This window comes from Haemaphysalis longicornis, unplaced genomic scaffold (assembly GCF_048455015.1).
Source record: "Haemaphysalis longicornis isolate Haplotype H1 unplaced genomic scaffold, Haemaphysalis longicornis Haplotype H1 scaffold_9, whole genome shotgun sequence".
Lineage (NCBI taxonomy): Eukaryota > Metazoa > Arthropoda > Arachnida > Ixodida > Ixodidae > Haemaphysalis > Haemaphysalis longicornis.
Window position 1 is genome coordinate 56,491,509 of NW_027526460.1, and position 18,946 is coordinate 56,510,454.

At 45.3% G+C, this 18,946-nt stretch overlaps 2 protein-coding genes and 1 pseudogene across 3 annotated transcripts in view; all 3 read right to left on the reverse strand.

Moving 5' to 3' along the window:
- The window catches only part of LOC144151347 (sulfotransferase ssu-1-like), a 44,362-nt gene that overhangs the window by 16,926 nt on the left and 8,490 nt on the right, over positions 1-18,946 (reverse strand). The gene's annotated exons all lie outside the window — the stretch shown is intronic.
- Positions 1,728-10,650, reverse strand: LOC144152380 (sulfotransferase ssu-1-like; annotated as a pseudogene).
- LOC144151800 (sulfotransferase ssu-1-like) lies at positions 13,140-14,347 on the reverse strand. Its single transcript, XM_077682936.1, has one exon. It carries the CDS (start codon positions 14,319-14,321, stop codon positions 13,476-13,478), a length of 846 nt encoding a protein of 281 aa, XP_077539062.1. The 5' UTR covers positions 14,322-14,347; the 3' UTR covers positions 13,140-13,475.

An 18,946-nucleotide genomic window follows, 5' to 3' on the forward strand; every position in this document is an offset into this window, starting at 1 on the left:
GAACTCTGGGCAGTGTTTTCTCGAAGGTCGAGTTGGAAGACGCCGGGCGCTCCTCACGCTGCACACGCTCACGTGCGCTCGGTATTTTTACTTTGTGTTCTTTTTTGCGAACGCCACAGGACCAAGCTTAAGCTTAAAGGAGCCATGAAGAGAAAATACAACTTCATTTAATTTGAAAGAACTGGGATTCAGTATCTCACTCAGCTCCATTAGAGCCACAAAAGATGTTTTTTAACGAAAAAAAAGCAAGAAGTATTTAAAAAATTTCAAATTATGCGCCACAGTGACGTGTTATGAGCAAGAATGACGTCATACGGGTCAACAATAAAAAATAATTTTCAGTGCGATAACGGCACGTTAGCATTCAAGTGATGCGGTCAAATGGAACTACAGGCCCCATTACAGACGTCCAGTCGTGTGTCGTCGCGACAGGTCAGTTAGGCGGCCGCCAGTCGCACAAACAAGGTTCCGTGACGTCATAGAAAAGTTGCGGGAAATTGGCTAGGGGGTCGCCACGGCTTAACACGTTTCATTTAATATCTCCGTTATTTGTCCGAAGATTGCGATGATATTGGTATCATTGTTATCGGGACTAAGCAGTCTTTCTAATAAACCCAACTTGTATTTTGTCTTCATGGCTCCTTTAAACATATCTGCTATTAAAAAACGCCACGGCTATTGGACTCTCCAACACGCACTGTCAATACCCACAGAAGTTGTCTTTTCTCCACGCGACACTAACATCTTTCTCGGGTACGCCTTAAAGCGAGTAACAGCAAAAGAATCATTTTGGAGATCAAACTATAAGCAGGTTGTAAGTTGTAGACTAGTAATTTTGTGCGGTTTTCAATAGCTTCTATAAAGTCATGCCATGCACTCAGGTACAAAAGTGAGGATTGCTACTTCCTACAGTGTATGTAGATACCGAATAGGTAGAGCTGCAAAACGAATCCCTAACACAGGGAAACTCAATGCGAACAGAGACAAAAATACATATCTTAAAGGAGTACTGACACGAAATTTTCGTGTTACGTTTTTTTCGCTGCTATGCGTGCCTACCAGCCCACTAATCATTGAATGACAGATTAGACGGCCGAGCGCAGCGTAAACATTCATTTACGGCGTCGTTTGTTCGTGCAAGTTTCGGTTTCGACTGAAAAACGCCGATCGGCCGCCATAACAGGATGTATCACATGACGTCAGCATTCTTGCCGCATCGCTGCCTCTCTGGAAGCGAGCGCACGCGCGCGCCCCGACCGGCCGAGGTCTTCGCCGTCCCCACAGGCCCGGGCAGCATGACGTCAGTCTCAAAACCATGATGTGTACACACGCCCGAGCAGCGCGCGCCAACCACAGCAATCTGTGACGTAACAGCGCAGATGTTTTCGGCATTTAAAACCATGGATGTTAGCTGTATACCACCTTGTTACAGCCCTTCAGCGTACACACACACCGGCCTCAGCAAAGAATAGCTAAATAAAAGTATTTGTGCTTTTTTTAATATTGCATGGCCGATGTCGATTTTCATAACGCATTTGTCTCCGTATTGTTGAAAGGAATTTTTCGTGACTTGGCAGGTCCTTCCTCCTAGCTTCACATAACGATTCAAGCCGAACCACAGCGTATTAACGTACTCTGGAAATATAATGGTCAAAACTGTGAAAACTTAACGGTCCCTGAGCTCACAGCGCCATTTAAACATCAGATTACGGTATTAAGGAAAAGCTTTAGGCAGTGTTTTCCAACCACTCTTTCGGGTACCAGATATTCTTGTCGACCAAGTGACCGCATATCTCTGAGAAGGCGCGCTCAATTTTGAACGACTGCTCCACAGTGAAATGGTTACGCCAGTCGCCGATGATGCCCTTCCGTACCAGGGCCTCGGGTGGTGGAGGGTCTCGGCCGCAAGGAAAGGCCTCCTTGGCGGTCCACTGGTCGACGCCGCCGGCTCCCATAGCCTTCCGGTAGCTCGCCTTGAAATGCTCTTTCATGGCGTCGATGCTGCTGTCTTGCACCACCTTCTGGAACCTGGAATGCGGGACAGGCATGCATAATTACTACGAACCTTCTCATGATCCAGATGGTCTCATCACACTCGTGAATCGCAGCGAGAAGCTTTATACAACCTTCCAATTTCGCCTCCTCCTGATGCCCGCGAATGTATGAACGCGTGAAGACTGCTTAAAATAACAAGCAAGACAAAATATTGTAGTGTACCATAAAGGAGATTGAATTCGTTTTAGATTTGACAACGTTACTCTAAAGATAACAGGCGAACTACAATGAGAGTGAAAAACAACTTTTACTTTACATCGTATTGTACAGGGGGTTTAAAAGGAATACGAAGAAAGAAAGAAAGAACGAAAGAAAGAGAGAAAGAAAGGAAGAAAGAAAGAAAAAAAGAAGGGAAGGAAGGAAGGAAGAAAGAAAGAAACAAAGAACGAAAGAAAGAAAGAAAGAAAGAAAGAAAGAAAGAAAGAAAGAAAGAAAGGAAAAAAGAATGTTTCTTTCATTCTTTGCATACAATACAATTTGCCCATGCAGTAAAGGCTCCATGTGATTGTACGCGGGTCATAAACATTTCGTTGGGAAATCACATTACACACATCAAGAAAAGACAACACTGTAAAGGAATGCCGCTTGAGTAGAATGGTGATACATACTTTCCATCAGGGCTAAGCAGGGCTAAGCATCTGACGAAAAGGCGCCTCAAAATAAATTACCGGCGTCGCTCCTGGATCAAACACTTCCCCTAAGTGTAGGCTGCACTGTCAAGATATCAGTAAGAACGGCGCATTTGTGCAGTTTACCGAACTTGCAGCCACGCGGCACAACATGGGTAGAAGCCTGTGCGTTTTCTTGTCCGTATTTCTTTTAAACTCTCCTGTACACTGTGGTCTCTCTACCTCACAATATGCGTAACCCTAGCATTGCACAAGGCAGGCATTCATGCACACTGCGAGGAACCACCGTGGGTTCGAGCTAGTTGAGCACGCTCACGATACTGAAACGCCGTCGCGCCAACACAACACCGCCTCTGTTGAGCAGGTGGAGTAGGGGCGACAAAGGAATATGCCCAGGGCATGTAGAGAAGACGTTTATTTTACACCAACGTCCGAATTACATAATTTACAGTAGCGGTACGCACTTCCCTTTAGGTGATAGGGGCGATGGGGCGCCACGCGCAAGTGTGCGCGCTTCGTCGGCGCAGCGCCAGTGGGCTCTTCGGTCGGGGCAAAATCCGGGGCGCGGCGCAACCGTTGTGCGCGCGCGCATGGCCGTGCTGGCCAGATCGGATCGCAGAGAGAAGAGAGAGAGAAATGAACTTTATTGAAAATGTCCTGCGGAGGTGGTTGGGGGACCACGCAGGGTCGCACGCCACCCGACTTTGTTTATGGCGTCTTCGTGATGTTGCCTCCCCAGCCTACGCTGGACCAGCCGGCAGATGGCCGTTTGGGACGTGCCCTCGACCACCCGCAGGCTCAGTCTCTCGCGCTTGCCGGGAGAGAGCCACCTCGAGCCGCTGGACTGCCAGTAGCTGATTTGCTAGTTCGTGTGAATGCACTGCTCTTTGTATGTCTTGTGGCAGCCGTCCAGGGAAGGCTGCCGCTTCTGTGGGGTGTAGTTCACAGTTCCACATGATGTGGGTCAGGGTCGGATCGCAGCAGCGAGGAAGACGTGGCCCATTCGCTCACAGGCGCGTAACGCACGGCGTGTTCGTCGAGTGGTAGGTACGGCCTTACTATATGCAAGCGTAGGGACAACAGGAGCAACCTTAAGGCACGGGCCGGCAGCCGGAAGGGCTGGTGGGCTTTCGCCGGCGCAACAGAGTTGCAGCTGGCTGGTAAAGAAAGCGTCACATACCTTCGGCGAACGCCTTCGGCGTCCTGGAAGCGTCTCCCCTAACAGACCCCCGCGCAGGGCGCGCGTTCGCGTCCCGGCGAGAGGGGGGTTCGGGAACCGTTCAAACGGACCAATGAGGTGAAGTTAGGTCGACTACAAGGCTGGAGCACTTGCTGCGCGACAGTGTTATATCGCCACAACGGTCGCTGCAGCCTTCACCTCACGCAAGAGTTTGAGAAGACGGCTCGGCTCTACGCAGTGGCGCCGAGACGAGCCGGAATTTCGAGGAGAGAGGGGAAAAGCGCCGAGCAATGGCACAAACCCAGCGATCGCGCAATGGCTCGGGCGCCAGGATCCCCACAACACTCAATACATAGAAAACAGGCCCATTAGAGTGAACTGTTCCGGAAAGCCATACCTTGGAATAACATCACCACTCCTAAATACTACATCTGGTAATAAGTCCCGGAAATTAGTTCAATGCTAGCAATATTAGCTTACCTAATTGCTTATAAAATAGGTAAAACTACTAACTGCTCATATCGGCGCTGACATAATCAGCCGCTTGATTTTACCAGTCCTGTACCACTGCTACTGAAGCGCCTAATTCATCCACAATCTATTACCAGTTCTAATCGCTGTTGTCCGCTCTCCTGAGCAGTCACACTTTTGAGGGCTTACAGCCCACTTGAATTTAAAGCATGTCAATAATGAGTTCCCAACCTCAGGCCCCACTGCTGCACAAAAGTAGAGCTACTCAGTTATGCATTCACGCCCATAATGGGAAACAGCAGCAACGGGCAATTCGTGCTGCTGGAAGGGTCTCGTGGAGATTTTACTTCATTGAAAGAAAATGCTGTTTTATTGCTCTGTTCGTGTATCATGCCATTTTTATGTATCATGCCAATGTATGCCAATTTTATGTATCATGCTATCATGAATTTTCTGTATCATGCCAATAAAGAGGGCCTGCGGCCCTGTCAAGCTGACTTCTTGCCGCTTTTTCCGCAGTTCTCCTGCATCATGCAAGTGATGTGAAAGAAAGTTCTATTCTATTCTATTCTATTTGGTCATCCCTCAAGCTTTTCTAGAAAGCCGCCATCGCAAATTGTTCATGTGCACTTGACTGCACGTGAGACAGCCACCCGTAAGCTGCAGGTGTAAGTGAGAATTTTAATGGGGTCTGCCTGCCGCTTTCTGGAATAACGGGCACCATCCGTTCGGCGCTGGAGCACCAATCGCTCATTCAAAAAATCCAGGAAATTTATATTCTCTTGAGACCTGCACTCATTGGCGGATCCAGAGGGGGGGTCCGGATGTCCTGACCCCTCCCTTAATTTTTGAATTTAAACCTCCAAGAAGATGACCACTCAAGTCGCAGAAAAAGGTGAATTGATGACTTGTTGTATTCCTTGTGTTTTTGCTTTCCCAAAATTTCAGTGAATAAATAAAGCTCCTCCTCCTCCTCGTCCTCCTGTTCATCATCATCATCACTGATAGGAGCTGACCCCCCTCTCAGAAAAAGCCTGGATCCGCCCCTGCCTGCACTTCTTGTATTTACAACCGAAGTTTTAACAAGAACGGTATTATAAAAATGTAGCAAGTCCGATGACCAACTGGTTATGGTTGGAACGCGGCACATAGACGCAGCACATGCTGTGCCCCCAACCAGTTTCGGCCCTTCCACAGACACATGCAGTGGCGCCGGTATAATAGCGGGTACCGCACCGGGAATGGTCATCTTGTGAACTGCAAGTACCTATTATATCGGCGCTTTACTCTAGAACATATATTCCTCCCAACTTCCATCAGTTCTCAAGAAATGTGTGGGCAAAGAGGCACTCAAAGAAAATTCAGTCACGTACAATTGCTAATGCTGAAATAGTACCTTGAACAACTTCAACAAGTGATGCAGACCGTTCAGTAACCTGGTAGGGTAATTTCAGAAACTCGATATTCCACATGCCTTTGGATACGAAGAGTGAAAAAAGACTTTGCAGCACGCTTTGAAATTTTTGTTATTCTTCGCAAATCCTTGCGCCCAATAGAGTTAAAGCGTATTGCTTTCATCAATCTGGAACATGTTGGAACCATCTCATCGGCACGATGCTAAATGCAAGACGAGCAATCACATTCCATTACAACTGTTCTCAAATAGATTGCGTTACGTTCAATACATTCTTAGCACTTAATTGGAAAAAAAGAGTAATGAACCGTACAGCCGGTCTTGAAAGACGGTCTGGCTGGATGCATTTACCTATTAGACTCTGGGTCAAGCAGGTCTGGGTCACGGACGTCCAGGAACTTTGCGATCCGTAGCACGGCTGCCTCGGGGTCGTTCTTCATCGCTTCGTAGGTGAGGAAGAGGACGTTGGGTTCTTCGATGTGGGGGCACCAAGATGAGAAGTGTCCGAAGTAGTCACCGAAGCTTGTCTCGCCCCTTATAAACATCTGGAGGAAGTCCTCGAACGTGCCGTGCCCAAAGTTGTACGCTTTCGTCTTCTAGGTGTGGTAGAAGTAAGACACGCAGCAATCCTTCGGGTTTCTCACGACGTAGATGTACCTGCAAAAGAGAAGTTTCATACACTTTAAAGGCATATAATGTTTGAAAAGACATTTTTACCTCTGCGTTTTCAACAACAATTCCGTGTGTGCAGAGAGCATTTGCAGGCCGTATGTAGCTCCCTTATTTGATATCTCATTTACCTAATTGCTGGTTATTGCTGGAAGCTGGGATGGAAGGTACAAGCATCAAATAATAGCAACCGACGAATACGGCTTCCAAAAGCATAGGTCAGCTGAGCAAGCTCTGGCATATATCAAGGAAACGATAATCGTAAATAAGGAAAACAGAAAATACACACTTGGTATTTTCTTAGATATTCAAAAGGCATTTGATTCAATACATTTTGATTTGCTGCTAAAAACTTATCTAGCTGCGGGATTCATGGGATCGCATTACAAAGTTTAAACAACTACTAGTATGATCGATATCAAATAGTTGGCATCAATAACATATTATCTGCCTAAATTAAATTGAAACAAGGTGTCCCACAAGGACCCCTACTTGGCCCATTATTATTTCTTGTGTACATAAATGATCTTGTTAATATACCAGGTTCTTCCCATATTGTGTATGCAGACGACACGAATATTTTTTCTCGTCAAACAGTTTAACATTTCTGGAATCTATTGTACACGAATATCTGGTGCATCTTTCAAACTGGTTACAACAAAACAAGCTGCGATTAAATGCCACGAAAACAAGCTATATAATTTTCAGCCCAGTCTATAAACCCTTAAAGAAAGATATAAATCTCAAATACGAAGGTCATGTTATTGCAAGGGTACATGAACAAAAGTTACTTGGTGTTTGGTACCAAGAACAGTTAAACTGGTCAGTGCGCGTAAATCATTTAGTTACGGCCCTGGCACGAACAGTTGAATGCCTTTATAAAATATCAGTTAAAAAGAAACATGTATTATTCTCTATTCTGTTCAAAACTAAGGTACCGAATCTTGGTGTGGGGAACAACCTCATAAAATAATTACAACAAGCTTGTTGTCCTGCAAAAAAAGATATGACGGTGTTTCAAAAATTTTCAAGGGAAATTCCAAGGCCTGCCAACTTTACCTTTATTTTCAAAACACTCAAATGATGCACTAAAACAAGTTATACGTAGACGGTGACGCAGAAACCCGTCACTACTGTGTAAGGTGACAAATAAGACGTACACCTAAAACTAGGACTAATTACGGCAAACAATCAGCTACTCATCAAGTACCACATGTCTTGAACATCCTAGCGGATAATTTAAAATTTAACACTAATGCAACCGTATTTAAGGCTGAAACCAAGTTGATGTTTATAGAAAAGTAAGTGAGATATGACAATCACTCGGCATGTCTCATTCTAAGGAATTTAAGCTGTATTGTGTGTAGGCGTGATTTTTTCTATGTACATAACGTACAATCCGTCAAGAAATGTGTCGGGTTCTATTATATCTTCTCGTAACAGTTATCGCAGAAAACGTTTTATGTATATTGTATAACTTGTGATTCTCATTATTGAAAATGTACTGTTTTTATTTTTCTTAATTTACTTATTTTTTTCTCTCTGTATATTTGATTGAAGCCTGTCCTCTGTTGTGAACTCCAGAGGGTCAGGAGCCCTCGTCAGGCACTCAATGCCTTTAGCTCCTGCCCCGTCAGCAGCCATTGTAACACCGTTTGCTGAAAAAATAGCCTTCTTCCTCTTCTTCTTCCTCAAAAAACTCTATATTCATAATCGGAAAAAATTAGTTATAAATCATATATGCGACGCCTCTTTCTGAAGCCCTTCAGAAACGTACAATGTTAAGCTGGTTGGCTCGTGCTCTTAAAAACTAATTCGGGGTGTATGTACAACGAAGAATAAAGAAAGCGACGGTGCAGGCGCTGTTCTGTGCTTGCTTTGTTCGTTGCTGCATCGCTCACGCTTTAATTTCTTTACTAATGTCGTCGTGTGATCACGCTTTAATCTATACCTATAAAAAGAAGTGCCCGACTGACTGACTGACTGACTACTGACTGACTGACTGACTGACTGACTGACTGACTGACTGACTGACTGACTGACTGACTGACTGACTGACTGACTGACTGACTGACTGACTGACTGACTGACTGACTGAGTGATCAACGCCCAGCCAAAACTGTTAGATCTAGAGACTTGAAAGTTATCGAGTTTGCGTCATTGAGTAGGTGCTCACTAAGGGGGGTTTTCGGAAATTGCACTCCTAACCGCGGAAAAGTGCGAAATTGTGGCTTCGCGAATTCGTGATTTTCTCGGTCACCCATTCACATATCGAAGCGCTTTTTGTTGATATATGTAACCATTAAGAATGTCTAAAAAGAGTATTTGGATTTCGCCCTAACGTACATTAGCGAGGTGATTCCGCATTCCGGAAATAAAATGGTGTTCCTAAAGATTCTCAAATAAATCTTTCACCGATTCAGTTATCCAACTGATTTTTGCTGGCATATGTTACTCATACAAATGCACAGAAACGCTTTTAAGGATTTCGCCCTGCGATGCCGCTAAAAGGGCCAAATTTTTTTTTTACAAATGACACGGCTGACGAACCAAAAAGGCCTAACAGGTTATGTACACGTCTAGCCAAACTGCTCTTTCAAACGGCTACAGATTTTAAGGGCACATTCTGATTACGGTGTTGGAGGTCAATATTTCTGAAAATTTTAAAAATTCTACCATGGCGAGAGTGAAGAGCGGTAAAATAGTTTTCAGATTTTATTTTTTTACCGCACGCCATTTGAGATATCGAGCTCGTTTTTGTTGAGATAGGCAATTTCCGTAGCCATCTAAACACTGTTCTACAACATTTTTCAATAACATCCTCCCAACAGAGCCAAGCAGGGTTTCGGGAAAACACTGTGTTTACACATTCTTAAATAACCACACAGCCAGTTCACATCTCCCGTTCGTTTTTTCTTGAAAATGCTGCTCATTTATTTGCCCAAAAACAAATTTCAGGATTTTGTCTTCACATGCGCCCAAGAAGGCCAGCGAGATTTTTTAATCTGCATCCCTTTGGACGTAAAATTCAGTTGAGTTTTCCCGCGTTCGCTTAGCGGTCGCCATCTGTTGACACCTTCGGCAACTACGCGTCTCCCGTAGGAGCCGGTGTCATATATCATAAATGTAAAAGAGAATATGTACCAGTAAAAAGCGCAAAGGTTAGCCCTCGGCAACTCTTGGGACTTCCTGCAACCCCGCGCCTCCCGTGGGGAGCCCATGTGACTTATGATAAAACTGTACCGATGAGCCTCGTTCATATCTTCTGAGATTGCACTTCCTACGAGGAAGAATACCCCTCACCCATCCCGCCTCCATCGTGTGTTCCCAGCGCAATCTCCTGCTGAATTCAAGTTGTGTTCACAACCTGGCACTCTTCCTCGTGTCCTATTAAGAGTGCAAGCAAACCAAGCTCCTCCTACTTCCATCTACTTTTCCCACCCTTGAGCTGTGGGATAACCTGGTGACTAACGGCTCTCTGGATGTCCAGACAATACTTCCTCCAGAGCGATGGCTGCCCACTGATCAGATGGCTTTCTGAAATTGGGAACCACTCAACAAGACTTTTTTCGCTCAGACTCACTCGCTCGAGTGCACCATCTTGGTGCAATTTCTTTAGCGAGAGTTGGAGGAAAAAAACGAGTGCCAGTCGTTTCACATTACCACGACGCGCCTGCAGTTGGAGCCCATGTACTGACAGAAGGCATGCGCTCCCGCGTGTGTACCACTTCCCAATGAAGTAGCCTAATATGACGACTAACCAATAAAGGAACTTGCGTTATACCCATTGCTGTCCTTAATATAATGGTCCACCCGGGCACCGCCGGGTTCTACCGCTAGTATTCATTAAAGCATACGCTGCGCAACTGATCGGGACTACGCACCTGGCACCAGAGCTCTTAAGAATTAGGTCGTATGCCAAGTGTGAGGTAATGATCCTGGGCTCGGGTAGCGCCGCTAATCTGTCCTTGCCCACCAGCTCAAAGAAGGTGGTTGCCAGGGCGTAGCCGCCATTTCGACAAGCGGCCTTCTCGCCACCGATCATGAACTCGACGATAAACTTGGTCCAGTTGGTGCCACACTTGGGAAACGCGTCGATGAAGATGTCGCCTTTCGAGGGCTGGTACTTCAGCGCCGAACGACCATTTGTCGGCACTGAAGCCCAGCGGGATCTTGATGCCGTCGACCACCTGGAAGCCGGGCTGGAGCTTGTGCTCCATAACGTACGTCATCTTCCTGCTCCACTCAGGCTGCCCAAAATTAGATGTCCTGCAAGTCGACAGAGCATTCGTTTCTGGTTAGGCAGAGATGGCTGTCTGATTAATGGAACTTTGGGTGTAATGATGGATTATGGCGACTTGTCATGGACTAAAAGGGGGTTATCTAATGTCTGCTCTGCTGCAAGTTCTATTGCTGCGGGGGTGCATATCACCTGGAATTAAATGTTGGCCAGTTTCTTTCTTTTTTATAAACCTTTTAATACTATTATGACCACTCAGAAATTTATACAAAAGCTGTGTCTCGCATCACTCCTATATGCTGGCGAGAACAGAGCGCGACGATAGATGTCTGGCCACACGTCCACGGGCACTGGAATCCCCAATAGGTTGAAATACCGTTTCTTCTTCAGATATATTTTTCCAAAGCAGAATTACTGTTTGTGTTCCCATGATTGCTCTAATATTCCTGGTAGCGGGCTGTTCAAAGTCTGTACTTCAAGATTCCCAGCTTCGAGTCATGCCATCCTACAAGTTTTCGTGATGAAAGAATCAGCAGAACACATTCCCTGGTTTCTTGGGGAAAAAAGCTCACGAAAGGTTCTGAGGACGGCTGTTAACATTATTTGATTCCCTTTATCTTCCCTTGTGTGGAATGCTCGAAGCATAGCCGTATATTGTTTTTAGAACATGTTCATGCCGGAGGATTGCCATTGGTCTTATTTTAGGCCCAATGACACGGTGGTTGCGACATTCTAAACAGGTATTCCCTCTTCCACTACAAATTTGGTGAAAACAGGGAATATTCGTGGGAAGAATCGGGCAGTGATAATATAATCCGTCTATTCGCGCAAGCTTTTTTTCGACGGCCACTGCAGGAAAAATAGGCGCGTACAACTGTTGGCCGGAGGGATGATACACGTGCTTTATTTATACGCACACGCAGCAGGCGTAGATGCTTGCTATGAAAGCGGAGTCATTTTCTGCGCACCAATTGTGCACGACGCCTTCCCACGCATCCATGACACGTGATGCTAAAACATGGACAATATTCGCGCCAGCCCTGACGCAACAACAAGGATCTGGCTATGCCTACTTTCCTCCATGGTCTGTAAGAAAAATCATGGGGACGAGGAGGAACGAAACGAAGCGGAATGAAGCAAAAACACCGCAGAGGCATCTGGTACTGATGAAGGTAACATACGTGCCGTGTATTTCGTAAATGAGGGGGCTTCCGCATCTAACGTAGGCTTATGTCATATGTGCCACGAAGGTGGCCATGCTGATGTTGTGCATAATGCTTAATGGCGATGCGAAATTCCCCACATCGAGACATGTCCGAGTTACCTCTACAACTCCAGAATGGTTAGCCATGCGTCCGACTTTACTGACCGCAAACCTTCGAGCTGTTTGAGCGAGCGGAGTGAAGAGAACACGCGGAACGAATGTCGAAGATCTGTAACGCATCCCCTCCCCTTTTTTACGTTTTTTGCAAGCCCTATCAGCGTGATGAGATCATTTGATTAGTTGGGCTGACGCATTTGTAACTTCAGTTGGAGTGAAGCAAGCGCATCTGTGACGCCGTTTTTTCCATGGTTCGTATCTCTCATTCTTTTTTAACAGTGAAGCTGCTTTGCAAATCGTAATTTTGCGTGTACGCAGTCAAAAATGCCAATACATTGTCGAGCAAACGCATGTGAGCGTGGTTCTCGCGGCGACCGCCTGGCAGCTAATAAAACAAAGAAAATGCCTAGCGCTCGTGTGTGCGTGCATCGAAACGACCGCCCAGCGTCCCCTGCGCACGTTTGTCAAGCCATGCCCACCCACTTATGGAGATTGGCCCAAGATTGCGGCAACCTCCGGCAGTTAAAAAATCAAGAAAACTCCGAACACTCGTGTATGCGTACCTCGCAGCGACCGCCTAGCATCCCTGGCGTACTTTGTCAAGCCAAGCATATTAGGAAGATTGCGAAAATTGGCCAAAAAAAGCTCCAGCGTTCGCAGTAATCGTGGCACCACTTGCTCGGTACAAGAAAGACTCCAACGTTCGCCTTAATCGTGGCAACACTTGCTCGGAACGAGAAACATACGTCATAGCGTACGCCCTTCCAAGATGATGCTCAAGGATTATAACTTCCAAAAAAGATGAAATAAGCTCTCACTTATAGCAATAATGATGGAGTAAAGGTCGTTTCGGCAGCGAAGAAGCAAATCGGCTGCAATCGTAGACTTAAACCTTCGTGATGGTCGTGAAGGTTGCTTTCAGCTTCGCTATATACCTGGAAATCTTACGCCTTACTGACAGCTTCCTTAATATTTTTTTTTTATTTTATTCAAACCCCGTGCGCTTTACCATTGTACAACGGAAAGAAAAAATACGTTTTTGCAGCGGACGTTTCCGTCTTTTCTAAATGCTTTACTTCAATCAAACATTACATATCGCTTGAACTCTTGAGATAGAGAAACCTGTGCCCTGTTTGCTTCCCAAGTGACGCAAACATAAAACGTCGTTGCATACGAAAACGTTGAAGCTTTATTTATGGATACATTACGTTCAGCGTAACAGCAATTATCACTTTGAAGCTTTGCAGAAGTCTCGAGCTCTTTATATTTTCCGTAGAATATCCCAAGAAAACATACCGGTGACCGATAGAAGAGCATTTGCTATTCCAGCTATAAAGAAAATGGCACGGGCGTATCTTCCCCGAGTCGTAAACGACCCAGCTGCTTTACAAACAGGGGGTGCACTCCTCTCTTGTGGACATAGTGCACTGGTTTCCGTCTCTGCTGCCAACGAACGTTTCCTGTCATTATCGTTGTCTTTAACATGGTGTACAGACTCAGCCATCACTCCTTCCTTCCAGCTTCCAGTCGACATCTTTCCACAGATCCGGTATGTCCGTTCCTTTCACCTCGAGCAGAAACTTCTCTTCCAACCTCTGTGACTGCTCCCGGAAAAAATAATTCTTCCAGTCACCAACGACTCCTTTTCTCACAAATGGGCCCTCGATATTCTTCCTCATTGTGTTAACAGTAGACGATTCCAGCACAGCGTTCATCTTCTTGCTGTCATTTCTGAGAGCGGTTGACAGTTCCGGGTTCACAAACTCCGCTATCTTGAGGACCGACCCTTCGGTGTCCAGTTTGATAGACTCGTACGTCAAGAACAAGACGTTCGGGTCATCTTTGTGAGCGTACCACGACTTGAGGGTCTCGTAGTAGTTCCCGAAGTCCGTCTCACCGTTGAGGAATATATCTAAGTACTCGTCAAAAGTGCCATCCTGGAAGCCGTAACTCGGAAAAGCTTTCGTGTGTTCAAAAAACGAGACACAACAGTCCTTCGGATTTCGCGCCACGTAGATGTACTTGGTGTTAACGTTGTGAGGTGTAAGGTGGAACGGAAGGTGCGTGCAGACGATTCTTGGGGCGGGACCAGCCAGGATGGCGTCTACGCCACCTCTCTCAGCCAAGATGAACTTTCTTGGTGGGATGCCTCGGCACACCTCAAGTGTCTTTGAAAGTATGACGCTCGTCCAGTGGGTGCCGCATTTAGGAAATGTGACCACAAATATATCGTCGGACGCAGGGCGATATTTCAGGAAGCCTTCCAGGACTTCCTCCGAAAAGGCTCCAGGAATCCGGTGGCCATTGGTGATTCGATAGAAAGGTCGTGTACGGTCTTTCATTCTGGCTTTGACTTGTTAGTTTGGCTCTGCAAGAAAAAAAGAGCGTTATTATTATTAGCCGCCTTGATAAGTTTTTTTTTTTTCATAACTCAAAAATATGGGTGTATATCATTAGCACTGCTTGTCGTATGTTTTCATGCATTTTATTTTTTTGTTTTACGTGACTAACTCGATTCCGCTGATGGTCATGTATTCCTAGTGCACCTGCTAATGTTAATTTACCGTGTCCACTTTCTTGCTTACGTCGTTTCTTTTGCTCGTCTGAATGTAATTTATGAGTTTACGTGATCGTTCCATCTTGGTTTGAGTTGATACACGATTTCTCGGCATTTGTGCACCTGTTGCAACGTGCTTCTACGCTTCTATGGCCTGAACTTTTCGATCCCAGGTTGGCTGCTCTTTTTAAACGTCCATATAGCACGCTTCAAGTTTCGGTGAGTTGGTATTCTAGTCACTCGCGAAAAAACACACGGCGGCAATGGTGGAAATGCACGACACGATGCGCAACTTCACGTGAAGTGGAGTCCTTAGTTGCTGCAGGAATACGCACAAAGTAGAAGTACGCTCTTCGGAGACTTTATTTCCAACGTTTCGACCTGAGACAGGTCTTCCTCAGGAATGAAAGCTTTGGGTAAAATCGTACGGACTCAGAGTGGGGGCGGCGCCCCGAAACACAAGCCACATGGTAAACAAACACACAAACGACCACACACAGCATACAGAGCTTATTCTGCCAAAGGCAGGCGAAAAAGAGCCTTCAAAAAAAAAAAAAAGAAGAAGGCGAAAGGAAGAGGGAGGAACAAGGTGGCAAGGAGGAGGCAAGCAAGAGGCAAGGAGCAACACACTGCATGAACGCGGGTGGTGGGGATAACAGGAAATGAGACGAGTTCACGGGTGGCGAAAGGCCCAAAAAACATCCGGTGTCTCCGGAAGGGCAAAACTACAAAGCACACGCCGCCACGAGCAGTGAGTTTACCCGATGTTTTTTGGGCCTTTCGTGGACCCGTGAACTCGTCTCATTTCCTGTAATCCCCACCACCCGCGTTCATGCAGTGTGTTGCTCCTTGCCTCTTCCTTGCCTCCTCCTTGCCACCTTGTTCCTCCCTCTTCCTTTCGCCTTCTTCTTTTTTTTTTTTTTGAAGGCTCTTTTTCGCCTGCCTTTGGCAGAATAAGCTCTGTATGCTGTGTGTGGTCGTTTGTGTGTTTGTTTCCCATGTGGCTTGTGTTTCGGGGCGCCGCCCCCACTCTGAGTCCGTACGATTTTACCCAAAGCTTTCATTCCTGAGGAAGACCTGTCTCAGGTCGAAACGTTGGAAATAAACTCTCCGAAGATCCGAAGAGCGTACTTCTACATTGTGCGTATATATATATATATATATATATATATATATATATATATATATATATATATATATATATATATATATATATATATATATATATATATATATATCTGATGCCTCTAGGATGGCCGGGCAGCGGTCACTTCTGCAAGAGATTGTTTTCACCTCCAAGTAAACGGACGTGAAAAGCCAGAAGAGCGAATTTCTAGATCGATGCGTGAATACATGTGTTTTTTTCTGCGGTGGTACGTTGGCTGCCTATTGTTTAAAATGCGAAAGCATTAACGCGTCATTACGCGAAAATCTGGCGCCCAGTGTTGGTGGGATCGAGCGATGTCACCAAATGTAGACGACAGCGCAAAGAACAGAATGTTTGGTAGATTTGGGTATGGGTTTCGAACCCGGGCCTTACAGAATACCATGGCCGATCCTTGGGTCTAGGGGGACTAGCAACTAAAAGAGTAGCAAAGTGCGACAGAAACCAAATATTGAGTTTACTCGCCTATGCGAACGAGGGCGTGTAATAGCAACCGAAAAAAGAGAAAGATGCGAAAAGAAAAGTGTGATAATAATATTGGGATGGCGCGTTCGGAAAATGGACTCGAATGCTTTCTAAATCACTGCGTCACAGGAGGGCTAAAGTGTCCTCGTAATTTTCTATCTCAAGCAAACAGCCCCAACTACATTAATCCTCTCGAGGATTCCTGCAAGCATTGTGTAACTTGGGGTCACATGGAGTTCGCTCGAGGTGCCCGGAAGACAATTTACACACTCCGTTAAACCGGCGAGCAACGCTCCCGATTGCTTGTATAGTGGTTCCGAAGGCTATAATTAAAAAAACGCGCTTGCCCCGCAACGCTGCTTGTTTATTTATTTATTTATTTATTTATTTATTTATTTATTTATTTATTTATTTATTTATTTGTTTATTTATTTATTTATTTGTTTGTTTGTTTGTTTCTTTGTTTCTTTGTTTGTTAGTTTTTTTGTTTGTTTGTTTGTTTGTTTGTTTGTTTGTTTGTTGGTTTGTTTGTTTGTTTGTTTGTTTGTTTGTTTGTTTGTTTGTTTGTTTGTTTGTTTGTTTGTTTGTTTGTTTGTTTGTTTGTTTGTTTGTTTGTTTGTTTGTTTGTTTGTTTGTTTGTTTGTTTGTTTGTTTGTTTGTTTGTTTGTTTGTTTGTTTGTTTGTTTGTTTGTTTGTTTGTTTGTTTCATGTACCCTCATGGCCCAAAAGGGCAATGGAGAGGGGAGTGTTACAGCGTACATTTTTAGCAGAGAATGATGTTCAACATGTTTCTTTACAAATATGAATTAAACGCAAAACAGATAGCGGCCTTGTCCAATACCATACAAGGACAGAAAAAAAAGGAACAACTTTTGATTACAAGCAATGCAACAATCAGGCACTTCAACCGTACAAAAAACTAAAAAGATGTACACAATGACAACAGTGCAAAGCAGGCAACTAATCAGCAGCCGGTACTCCAAAGTGCGCGAGCAGCCGCTTTTTGAATTCTTCTAAATTGTTAGTTTCAACGACCGCTGCTGGAAGGTGGTTCCACTCTGATGACGTCTTTGGAATGAAAGATGACCCGCCGCGGTGGCTCAGTGGCTAAGGCGTTGCGCTGCTGAGCACGAGGTCGCGGGTTCGATTCCCGGCCGCGGCGGCCGCTTTTCTGATGGAGGCGAAAAGCAAAAACGCCCGTGTGTACGAGATTTCGGCGCACGTTAAAGATCCCCAGGATGGTCAAATAAATCGCGAGCCCTCCACTACGGCGCGCCTCATCGCCTGCGTTGCGTCGGCGCGTTAAATCCCACAATCAATCAGGAATGAAAGATGATAAGTGAGAAGCACTACGACAAAAAGGCGTGGCCACTTTGTGGCGATGATCCATGAGCGATGAAACGTAGGTTGCCGGGGTGAACAATGTATTTCTTAGATATGAATTCATGTGACGCATTTTAAAGAACAAGCTTAAGCGTGAAATTTTTCTGCGTAGCTCCAGGGGTATCAACGATGAAGACTGCTTCATAAGTGTAACACTAGCTGTACGATCATTATGCTCCACATGACCCACAAATTTGAACTGTGAGCCGCATTTATTCCTTTGGTACTTTTAAGTAGCCGAAAACGCGAACAAAGTAAGCTTCTCTAAAAGGACTGAATCATCCACAAATTTGAAACTGGAAATTTTGTCTAGCAGGTCTGAACAGTCTACAAACTTGAGATTTTGCCTTAACGTAAACCGCAATATGTCCACGATAGCTCCCAGGTTTGAGATCATGCGCAGCAATTGTTACCGCACAACTACAGATAACATGCGAATATAACGATTTCTAGCGCATGCATTGGTGTTTCTTTCAAAACCCGTGATCGACCCACATACTTTAACCATTCCCTGGATATCACTCATAACATTCCCCACGTTTTCTTTAAGTTTTAACTATCTGTCATGGCTCCCAAACTGCTCCCGCCCCCGAAGAAAAAATTCATAACATTTCCCCCATTCCGTCCAAGTTCAATTCAGATGCATCCGTTAAATCTCCCTGGGCACCAAAAACAGGCGCATAGTGCTTGAAAGAGCTTTAATTAGTATTTTTAAAGCCCGCAAATAAATTACAAGCTTGAAAATTTCCTACCCATCCTCCATAAGGTGCCTCAAAGTCCTTCCAAAATGCAACGACCTGAAATATTTAGTTTTTCTACAACAGCTGGCACACATTCTGCGCACTTCGCATGACTCCAAAAACTATGGGGGGAGAACGTACATTTAGTGAGATCCCTTACTGAGCATGTCTGAAGCTTTCAAGCGTATCACTGTTAACATTTGCCTATTTCCTCCAAATTTAAACTCAGTCCATCGTTTTGTTCCCCCCGGAGCACAGAAGTAACATCTAGGTAACTTTACCTGCCTATCACAAAGCCGGCACCGCCGCAGAGTGTAAAGGCCAATAAAAGCAAGAGTGTCACAGGGTTGTTACTTACGACACCTTAAGAACAAAATTGTATCGATATCATGCAGGTGAGGGAAACGTCCGTTTATTATGTTCTTGGTAAGATATCCCGAAAGAAGACAGAATCTTGCAGACTACAAAACATGTACTTATCGTCTGTGGGCCCCGACCGAGGCAGCTGTTTACCGACCATGCTATAAAACAGGCTGCAGTCCCATAACTTAGTGTACTGGCTGGTCGGGCGTGCCATCCGCAGGTCCTAGGATGGAGCGATCTTGACCGGTCGCCTTGGCGGCCTCGACAGCCGGCTGCGGCCATGGTAATCCCGGA

What these genes read in the sequence shown, in the direction of transcription:
- LOC144151800 (XM_077682936.1), bottom strand. Translation starts at nt 14,321, where the DNA reads ATGAAAGACCGTACACGACCTTTCTATCGAATCACCAATGGCCACCGG.